The 11,603-nt window shown below is 40.4% G+C and overlaps 1 protein-coding gene across 3 annotated transcripts in view; it reads left to right on the forward strand.

The window, feature by feature from the left end:
* GTF3C1 (general transcription factor IIIC subunit 1) overlaps positions 1-3,754 on the forward strand; it is a 133,263-nt gene extending 129,509 nt beyond the window's left edge. For 2 of the 3 annotated variants that reach the window (XM_074197387.1, XM_074197388.1), the window contains one exon: positions 38-3,753. In XM_074197387.1, the coding sequence (XP_074053488.1) occupies positions 38-259 (222 nt within the window). In that variant the 3' untranslated portion in view covers positions 260-3,753. Of the gene's footprint in view, positions 1-37 lie in introns of all 3 variants that reach the window. The other variant, XM_074197386.1, reaches the window with a different exon arrangement.
* The last annotated feature ends 7,849 nt before the right edge of the window (positions 3,755-11,603 follow it).

Genomic DNA, 11,603 nt, shown 5'->3' on the forward strand with positions numbered 1-11,603 from the left:
GACAAACTCTTCAAGACTGCTTTGGTTCTTTTCACAGGGTCTAGAAGCACTCGGCTGTATCAGAAAATTCTTCCTAAAAAAGCCCCCGGGAGTCTCCCTCTTCTCTAAACCAGTGGTAGAAGAAGAAGTGATGGCCCCTGGCCTGAGTGAGAGGCCAACTGTATTTTATGAGCCCACCATAGACTGTACGCTCCGCATGGGCCGTGTCTTCCCACAAGAAGTGAACTGGAACAAATGGGTGCAGATGATCCATTTGTAAGAATACCTGTTTGCATTTACTTCTCCCAACATTGCTAGATGAGAGAAGACAATTGCTGGAGAACTATGGATAGATTTCCCAGCTGATGATTTCAGTGACCTTGGTGCTGAGTAATCTCTTCTCTCCCCATCTCACTCCCAATTATGACCTTGTATTTTCTGGGCTCCAGAAATTGCCTCAAGTCAAGGATACATCCTGCTGTGAAGGAGCATAATCATGTCGACAGTGACATCCCCCCACGTGAGATGTGCCCCATAAACATCACATGGATGTGACCTCAAGAAAGTGGCCCAGTGACCAGGGTGGGGTGGAACCCACTAGCTCTAAACAAAAAGAAATGTCAGTTCTCTTTTATCCCTCAGGCCCCTGTCACAGCTGCATTTCCCCAGGCCAATTAAATAGCATATCTTTGAAGGAGCATTTAAATTAAAGGCCATCTTTACTCACTGCCTTGTAGGGCACCAGAAGCATCATGGGCCTGATATAAAGCCTGCTCAGCCATTTGTTCAGCTGCCAGCAGCAGGTGCTGAATGAATGCTTCATTCACCCTCTTCCTCTGTCACTCAAGGAAGGGAGCAATCCAACTTCAGGAAGAGGAGCTCTACTTCTGAATTTCAGAGCTCTGAGAAATTTTACTGGGGAAAGTGGTCCTCACCAAGTGTCCAGAGAGCTCCAAAGAGCTTATGATTCACTCTTTCCAGCAGGCTCTCTTTGGTGCTTATATTAGCTAGACCCAATGCTTATTGCACTTAGCTGTTAAGTAGCAACCCCAAATTTTAGCTGTGGAATGGGGCCTGAAAAGTGAATGTAAATATGGGATACTCTATCTCCTTCCTCCCATTCATCCCATCCCCACAGCCCACCTTTTTTATACCACTTGTATTGGTTTCTCAGTTGTTGCAATTGTGTGTTTTTTTTAATTGTAAATGAAGTTGTTCTGATGTATAAAAAGCTTCAGTTTCATTAAATGGGGGGGTCATAAGAGTGATAGTTCTTCAATCTTCTTGGGTGGGTCATTGTTCCTGCCGCATTTGAAAATAGTACAATCCCCTCCACATCACGGTAAATTCCCAAAATATTAATGAATAATATTCTCATAATATTAATAGTTGGTATCTACATAGTACCATTAATTTTTACAATGTGTTATTATACATTATCCCATTTGATGCTCACAGTGATGCTTATGGAGGTAGGCTAGGTATCAGTACCCCCATCTTATGGATTTTTTTAAATGACTTCACACAGTTTGCAAATGACAAAGTATAGGAAAGAAGTACAAGTCATGCAGTCCAACTAGTCCTGCTGTAGGAATCCTGTCCACAGTTAAACAGTCAACAAATATTTCCTAAGCCTCTCCTAAGTGTTGCTGTGCTAGGAACTTGGGGATACAATTACAATGAATGAAATAATTCCTTCTCATCCTTAGATGCTAATATCTCCCAGGGATCTTTCAGCCTCCACTTGACCCTCAGTGATAGGGTCAACATACAGCTAACCAAGAGCAGTTCATTCTATGATTTATTTAATGATGAAACAAGTTTGTCCTTCTGTGGAAACAAAATTGACTTCTGCAGCTTCAAGTTCTACTTTCTGGAACCAAACAGAATAAATCTGAACCTAGGTCTTCTAGTACCAGATCCAGAAGTGCAAATTGCTTGAGAGTCATCAGAAGGCATAAGTGAGTGTAAGTAAGCCTGTGGCTTTCAGCTTAGTCTTCTTACTGCCTAAGGGCCTATACTCAGTGCTCCAGTCTCAGGAAAGGACAGCAGTGTGAACTATCCAAAGAAAGGAACCTATCAATGAAAGCAGAGGATAAAACTGAGATGGGAGGGAGTCTGGCATATCTAGATCTTACTGGGTTTTATTTGATGCCAAATTTTCATTGGGGAAGTTGGAGAAGGCATTTCCTTTTAGAGGTGGATTGAACATGATGCCTTCTGACATCTGATTCTGAAAGGATGTGGGATAGGCCAGTTTGTAAATAATTTCCTTAGATCCATTAGAATACAGAAATTCAAATTAGTCTCCACACAATTAGTTCTCCCTTCTAAACACAGCCCTTTTTTTTTTTGTGGTCTTAGGCACAGTAACTTAACTTTCTGTAAATCTTGACTCCTTTCTCCTGATTTCAACTTAAACTTTACCACCTCCGCTCCTTCTCTCTTCCACTAACCAAAAACTTGCTATCTGCCATGTATTTTTTTAATGAAAGTGAATTGATATTTTTTGAGAATGTAATGATTCATGATTTTTGGAGAACCACACCCCTCACATTCCCTACTCTTCCCATTCCCCAGAGAAATCCCAAACAGGAAATAAGGTAATCTTGGCTGTGTGGTTCAGAATAGGAAAGGAAATACAACTTTACTAGGGCTGCAGGCTACCCATTTGATTGCCTGCTCTTTTTAAGAACTGAATATAACATCTGCTGTCCATCAAAACCCATAGTTCAGCTCAATGACCAGCAGGTGGCACAAAAAGCATACATTGCCAGCTAATTCTCTAGTTCACTGTTTCTGAAATAGATGAGTAACCAACCAATGCAATACAATTTAACAGTACAGCAACTCCAGCAATGTCCCTTCCAGGACTAAAGTTCTCTTCCACCTTGCCCTCTAAAGCTAGGTTCTCCCCACCTTCCTTAAGTTAAGATCTGCAATACCAAAAAGGACTTCAAAATTCTAGAGTTCTGAACAGTGACATGTTCAATGGTGTTGGCCTCTTCAGCAGTTGGACGGGTATTCTGGGAGTAGTTTTGCTGAAAAGCAACACAAGTTTTGGAAGGTCCTAGAATGAAGCAAATTTGCTGGCAGCTTCTACAGAAGAGACTCCAATGGCTGAATTATGTATGTCAATGCCCTACCCTGTCCTCTTTTACCCAAGTTCTGCAGCAATCACAGAAATAGTAAAAAGATTCCCTTGCTCCATCTATAGTTTGTCATTCATCTACCTTGTGGTAGCACAGAGCAAAGTATACAATCTATAGGGCCCCCAATTAACCTTCTAATCGCCTCATTTGGCCCTTTCAGTACTTTTGCAGGGATCAGAAAAAGTACCAGTGTGCCCAAGATGGAAACCCTACCTTCATGAAATAAGATTGGCATTCAAAAAATGTTTCTCCATACCTACTGTAAACAAGGAATTACTGAGAGTAAAGGATAAAAGGGAACTCAATTCTTTAATTGAAGAAGTATAATTGGAGAGTTATCCAAATGGTTTGGGTCCATAGATGTATATGTATATAACCATAGGTAAGAAGTTACAGGGGCAAAGGTGAGATCTAGACAGTGCTCTCGGAAAAGACAAAACACTTTCAGGTGATAATAATAGTATTATCTAGCACTTGAAGGTTTTACAAAGTTTTTTTTTAATGTGTTGTCATTTGATCCTATTAACCTTGTGAATAGTAAGATAAAGATTTGGAAACATGAGTTTAAGTGACTTGTCCCAGGGTCTTACAGCCATTAAGTAACTGAGGGAGGATTCAAACTCAGGTCTTCTCGACTCCAGACTCCTTACTTTTGGGGGGGAAGGGGGTGGAGCTTGGGGAGTGTGGAGGGAAGAAGTGCAGAATTTGGAAAGTGGCACCTGGACTTTGTGGTCTCTTCCATGTTTTCATATAGTCAGTCACTTTCCTCCTCTGTATTTAACTGTGGTGTAATAGGAAATATTTTAGACAAGGGATCAAATGACTTTTAGTGCTAAGCTTTGATTCTACGACTGTGTGAGGCCCTGGGCAAGGTTCTTTGGTCTCAGTTTCCTCGATTTTAAATGACAAGACATTGGTAGAGACATTTTTCATAACCCCCTCCTGTGGTATGAATGATAACCAGCCTTCCCATTACACAAAGTCATTCTTTGTCAGTGAACTGATTCTCCACCACACCACAGTGGCCTTAGGACTTGCTATCATTCCAAACCATGATAACTAGTTCCTCAGCCACAAATAACAATCTCAGTCATCTGGACAACTGCTCTCCCCTATCTCTCTTCCTGCCCTCAAGACCAATATGTGAGAGATTTAGAGATATTGTACCTATAGCTCATGTGTGCCATCTTCCCATTCAAAAGAGGGAGGGACTGTCTACCTCACCCCACTTGCCACTTCTGCCTCCCCCTTAATCTTGTTACCAGGGGGATGTTGTCTAGCAGTCGATGAGTTAGCATAGTGTTTGTCAACTCTGTGGTCCTCTTTGTTTCTCATTCATTGCAGGTGCACTAGAAGCAATTAAGCATTTCTGTCTTGACCAGAACCAACTTTTTCAACTTCTCTGACAGTCACAGTCTCGGTTGTCTCCCTGAGATCATATGGGTATGAAGGGGAAGTGGTTTTCCCGGTAGCTGTGGTAGCTGGAAATGATTGTGTGTTGAGAGCCAGCTGGGTGGGGCTAGGCTCAGCTGGGTGTGCAGTCTGAAACTTGTGACCTCTGAGGGTGTGGAAACCACAGTCTTCCTGGGCACTGAGCCCTGCCAACCCACCAAAACCTGAGCCTTTGCTGCAAGCGTGCAGGTGTGCGGCATTGAGGAGAGAGGTTTGGCAGAGGCCCAATGCAAGGCCCTAGATCAAGGAAGCATAACCCGGCAATCCCAGATCCTTTCAGAGGGTCCAACTTGGTTATTTTAATTTAACTTCAGACTAGCATTTAATGTAGACCACAAATAAGGGAGGTGGGAAAGTTGGGCATAGGGAATTGGCATTTATTAAAATCTGAAGATCAAATGATCCTAACAACAACCCTTGGAGGTAGGGGCTGTTATTTTGCAATTGAAGAAACTGAGGCAAACAGGTTAAGTGTCTTAGCTACAGTCAAACACAGCTACTAAATGTCTAAGACTGTTTGAACTTGGGTTTCTGACTCAAGGCTCAGCACCTACCAGCTGCCTCTCTGCTATCACTTAGAGAAGAGAGGAGCCCCTGCCCTAGGGAGGTGAAACGTTAGGATTATTTCAATATATAATTGCTGTTGTTTTTCCAGTAACTGTCTCCTACTACCCAACACTATCCTGTAGTATAATTGAACAAAAAGAATCCATTGGCTGAGGCTGGCAACATGGGCTTCATTAAACACCTGCGGTCCTCCAGCTCTAAATACTGCGATTCTAGGGCCAGTCTTTGCTCTCTAACTTAGTAAGTGATGTTTTTTAGTCCCAGACTCCAACATTCTTAGCCAGAGGCATGAAGGAATACATTGGGATCATAGGGTGAGCATTTGAAAGCCACTTGTCGAGACCAGTTAAAAGAATCTCAGTATTGTAAGGACCCTGAAGACATCTCGGCCAAAACATACCTGACCAGGAATCCTGCAATATCTTTGCCAAAGGTCATCTGTCCTCCACCAAAATAAAGGGGAATCCATAATCCTGCTAATGTAGCCCAATCCTCTTCTAGATATCCAAAGATTAGAGACAATTTTTTTTTATATTGCAGCAAAATCTATATATGTACCTTGTAGGCATGGGCTGTATGGCAGAGTGGTATTGACCTTGATGTTAGAACCTGGATTCAGATCACATCTTTAATCCTCTTTTTCCTCACCTGAGAAATGAAAAGAATGCTTAGAGAACCTGTCTTGAAGACCAGAAATCAGTACTCATCTTCCTGTGTTCAAATCTGGCCTCAGATACTTATTAGCTGTGTAACCCTGGGCAAAGTCACTTGAACTTTTGTGCCTCTGTTTTCTTATTTGTAAAATTAACTGGTGAAATCAAGAAGACCCCAAATGGAGTTAAAGAGAGTTGGACATGACAAAAATGAATAAATAAGGCTAAGGACCTGAACTAGATGACGGTGTGTTAGTGGGGAGATATATACAAGAGATGGTATAGGGAAGAGTATAAGAAGGCAATCCAAACTACCCCCCTCATGCTTTCAAGCTCTAAATAGGAACTGCAGTAATATCAATAAATGTGTTTAAAATGTCTAATGTTTAACTTGTCATTTTGATGGAATTGGTTGGCTTCTACTCTCTCCATCCTGACGAAACTGGAAATTCTAGAGACTTCCAAGAGAATCATTCCCCACCCTTCCCAGTGCACTTATGTTGCCAAACATTGAAGCATATCAGCTAATGGCCAAAACAAAAAAGAATAATTAGCAAATTTGCAGCTGCTCTTCTCTTTATAATGCTATTCTAGTGCAGTCGGTCAGTCAGCCAGTAAGCATTTGTTAAACTCTTACACTAGGTAGGACTGTGCTAACCTGGGAATACAAATAGAAGCAGAAAGAAAGACAATCTCTTACCTCAAGGAGCTTACCTTCTAATAGTGGAAGACAACACTTAAAGAGGAACTGAAAAGGAGGGGGAGGGGCAAGGTGCATGGGCAGCAGTTATTGAAATATGGGAGGGGGAGATCCATAATAGAGAAAGTCCTCAGGAGATCAGTCAGCAGACATTTTTTCCTTAAATTGGTGATAACTGGGAAGAACTGACAGTCAAAAGGTGAACTCTGGTGGAAAGTACCTTCAGGATGAGAAGTAAGTAGTTCAGGACTGGATTGAGTTTCCAGAGTGAAGAGATTTCTGTGGTATGGGGGAAAAAGTCAAGTGGAGATACAAGGCAGCCCACAGAAGGATGAACTATTGCAAGTTCAGTCTTTTTCTGTTTAAAGTAACATGCTCAGACTTTATTAAACCTACCAGTGCCTATTAGTGAGTGAAAATATATTTGGATTTCCATATGCCTACTGAAATTTTACTTCAATAGAAGTTCAGTCGACCTTTTCATGAGCTGATACCTTCCATCAAGACCCAAGGTCTCCTTTAAACTAAGTAAATAATTAGTCTGCAATAAAAAAGGCATAAACAAAACTTGAATTCACTAATTGATTAATGTCAATAGTAGGAGACAAAATTGTGTTCATACTATTACCAAAAATTATATTCAGTGGAAATATTTAACCTTCTTGTTTATGTGTTCATTATTCCTTTACTACTGAACATTCTCAGAGTGTTCAGCAGAATGGGTATTATCTGACTATGGACAGCTCTATAAAGGGAGAAGCCAGCTGAAGACTACCACACAAACTTTATGACTGGGCCCATTACAACTTTATTTTTTTAATGTCATTGGGACCTTCAACCGTATGTGCCAATCATCACTCTTCCCTAGTTGACTGTATCACACTCCCCACAGCATCTGGATAAGCTAATTTTCTCATGTTTTGCCTCATACTTGACCCCCAAAATTGAAGCCATCTATTAGGAACTCCCCATACTATATCATATCCCCTCACCATCACCTCCCATTCATCATCATCATCAACAAGTCTTTATTCTGCACTTACAAAGGAAAAGCATATAGTCCATGCCCTCAAGGAGTTCACATTCAATTGGAAGAGCAACATGCAAAGAATTTTAAATACAAGGTAAATGTGATCTTGGAGGGAAAACATTCATTTTTGGAGTGCCTGTAAAAGACCTGCAGGTAGGATTTGAATTTAGTCTTTTGGGAAATCAGGAAACAGGTGATAAAGAAGAGCATTGCAGACTTGGGGAAAGCCAATGAAAAGTCATAATCAGAGAGAATATTGTGTGCAAAAAGCAAGAAAGCTAACATTGCTGAAGTACATGGAGGGGAACAGAGTGCAAGAACTTGGGAAGAGCATGAAGAGGCCAGGTCATGAAGACCTTTAAAATCCAAATAGAATCCTATCTCAGAAATAATAAGGAGCCCCTGGAGTTTGTTGATTGGGAGTGAATGATAAGACCAGTGCTTTTAGGAAGATCCTTTGGTAGCTAAATAGAAGGCAGAGTATAGTGGAGAGAGACAAGGCAGGGAAACCAACCAGAAGACTTTCTCTAATCCATGTGTGAGTTGATGAGGGCCTGGCAGTGCAGTGGCTATGGGGGGGGGGGAGGGTGAGAAGGCAACATATGCAAGAGATAATGTGAAGGCAGAGATATGATTTGTGAGCAGACTAGACTAGATATGTGGTGTAATTGCAAAAAAGGAGAAGATATCATGGCTGCAAGCCTGGGTGACTGGGGAGATAGTACCCTTGATGTTATAAATGGCTCAAGAATACTTAGTCCAGAGTGATTAAAATGTTTTTTTATTAAGTCATCTTAATAAATGACACAACTCTCTCAAGGGCAGAGGGACACCGAAATCCAGAACTAAGTATTATGTGTACTTTGGAAAAGCCTTGTTCCTCCCCCTTCATGCCAATCATTGTCTGGGGTCACAGTTTAATTGATACATTCATCCCCATAAGTTTTCTTCACCCTAATTATTATACTAATTCCTTGAGCATGCACAGATCCTAGGTTAACCCTACCCTAGGTAGGGTAGACCTAACCTAATCTCAAGTTTTGATCAGATTGAGGCTAAATCTTCTCTTTTAACTCACATACACACCCATAGGCAACAATACCTGCAGATCTCAGTCTTTGTACTATAAATTTACAATCCCCCTTCACACTCTAATGGAACCTCAACACTCCCAAATTCCTCACATTTGACAAGAGAAAATTGAAAAGGAAGGGTTTGAGGAAGGCAAGGGCAAAGATAATTAGTTCTATTTTAGATACATTGAGTGTGTACTGTGGCATCCAGATTGTGAAGTCCAAGAGGTATTTATTTGGTGATGTAGGATTAGAGATCTAAAGAGAAGTTAGGATTAAATAAATAGATTTTAGAGATAACTGAACCTATGGAATCTGATGAGATCAAGTGAAATAATATAGAAAGAAAAAAGAGAATAGAATTTAGGGGGACACTAGAGTTAAAAAGAATGACTTAGATGAAGATCTAAGCAGAGGAAGCAGATAGAAAAGAGAAGAACAGGAAAAATGTTATGAAAACCTAGAGAGAAGAGAGTATCCAGAACTGTGACTGGCTGCATCAGAGGCAGCAGAGAAGGTGGAGATGGATGAGAACCAAGAAAAAATTGGGCAATTAAGAGATCACTGGTTACTTTGGAGAGAACAGGGTCAATTGACTTATGAGGTCAGATTATAGAGGGGGTTAGGAGTAAGAGTTTACCTCTTTTATTCAAATTTTGAAGGAAGATTTGTTTTTCTTGCCCAGATCCATCCCCAACTACTATTATCCTGGAGCCATTTCAATTATTCTGTCTCACTCCTCAATGTTTAGACTTTGTTTCAACTGGCTTTCCCTACTACCAGAGCTCCCCCATCCTAAAAATTAAAAAGTTTTTTAAAAATTTTGTATGAGCCTTATCATCTGGTTAAGTTTTATTATCCCATCTCTTCACTTTCCATTCAAACTCCTAGGGGGGAAAAAAACCTATCCTCACAAAGTGCTTAAAGCAATTTCTCACCTCTCAACCCCCTCTCATTCATTGACAGTCCCCTTGAAATCTAGGTTCCATCACCATCATTCAACTGAAACTACTCTCTCATCCATGCTACCTTCCAGGAATTCTGCTACCCTCTCTGTACAAATGACTGCCAGATCTACATATCTAATCCTCTTAACTCAGAACTTCAGTCTACTTGCAAAACTGCTGCTGCATATCTCTACCTGGATGACCCACTAACATTTACAACTGAACAGGTTGAAGGCAACTCCTTGCCTTCCCCCAAAGCCATCCACCCTCCTAACTTCCTTATTTCACTGTTCTTCAGTCACCAAAAAAGGCATCCTTGATCTTTCACTCTCTCTTACTCCTCATATTCAATCAGTTGCCCAATCTTTCTAATTCTATCTTTATGCCATCCTTCAACTTCCATCCTTTTTTTCCCTACATCGTGGTGCAGTACCAAGGGTTTGGACCTGGGTTCAAATTTTGGTTTAGCCACTTGCTACTTGGGGGACTTTGGAAAAGACCCTCAACCTTTTTAGACCTCACTCTTCTCATCTTTTAAATGAAGAGGTTGAATTAGTCAATTTCTAAGGCCCTTCCCAGCTCTATATCTATGTGCTTATGAAGACTTCAACCTTTGGACATAGTCCTATGGACTATATTGCAAGATACTTCTAATTGGTTTCTTTGCATCCAGTCTCTACTCTCTAACCCATTCTACCTCCATATTTTTGCCACAGTGATGTTTCTAATGCACAGTTTTGACCACCTCATTCTGTATTTCAGAAGATCTCTATAAAATACAGAATCCTCTGTTTTGTTATTTAAAGCTCTTTACAATTTGACTACAAACTAACTTTCTTTTTTACATATTTTATTTTTCCTCCTTTACGTGTAAAAACAATTTTAACATTAGTTATTTTGTTAAAGTTTTGAGTTCCAAATTCTATCCTTCTTCCCCCCTTTCCCTTCCTGAACTGTAAGCAATCTGATGTTAATATACTTGTGCAATCATGTAAAACATGTGTAGACAAATGAAAGAAAAATCAGCTAGAGAAAATTGTAGATTTTATTCACGTATCCTGCAGCAGGATATGGGTACCTCACCTAGCATGCACGAGGTAGCATTAGAACATCAGGTAATTTATAGTCTTCATAAACTCTTTCCTCTCCCTCTTGGGTTTTCATAGGCTCTCAGAGTTTGAGTTACAATCTAAGAGGTCCCCCCATTCCATGACATGTCCCTAATATGATTCCCCCACACACATAATAAGATGTATGATATGCTGATGAACCCCAATCCTCACAGGAGATGTGTGGGTTAATATTCAATTACCTAATTGTGCAAACTCAGTTGCATTAGGTCAAGATCTCTAGTTCACTCTTGACATTGAGAACCCAATTCTTCTAATCTTGGGTTTGCCATCTCTGGAATGAGATTGGGAAAACTCTCCAGGTCTTGTGATTGGCTGTCATTTCCCCTTTGTAATGGATTCCCTAGGGACCCCCCTCCACCCTGTGAAGACCAAGCCCTACATTCCTCACAAACATTTACATACATTCTGTGCAAGAAAATGCTATCAGAAAGAAAAAGAAGAGGGAGGAAAGAAAAAAAGAAGAGGAAGAAAAAAATTAGAAAATAGTATGTTTCAGTATGTATTCAGTTGACATCAATTCTTTCTTTGGAGATGGATGGCATTTTTCATCATGAGTTCTTTGGAATTTTTATGTTGAGAACAACTGTAATGTTGAGAACACTGTAATGTTGAGAACAACTAAGTCATTGACATTTGTTTACAGTACAGTGTTGCTATTACTGTGTCCAATGCTCTGGTTCTGTTCACTTAACTTTGCATCAATTCATGTAAGTCTTTCTAGGTTTTTCTGAAAGCATCCTGCTTGTCATTTCTTAGCACACAATAATATTCCATCACAATCATTTACCACAGCTTGCTCATTCATTCCCCCACTTGATGAGTATTGCCTCAATTTCTAATTCTTAGCCACCACAAAAAGAACTGATATGAACATTTTGTACAAATAGGTTCTTCCCTCCCCCTTTTTTTAAAATCAT

Source organism: Macrotis lagotis, chromosome 8 (genome assembly GCF_037893015.1).
Source record: "Macrotis lagotis isolate mMagLag1 chromosome 8, bilby.v1.9.chrom.fasta, whole genome shotgun sequence".
Taxonomy (NCBI): Eukaryota; Metazoa; Chordata; class Mammalia; order Peramelemorphia; family Peramelidae; genus Macrotis; species Macrotis lagotis.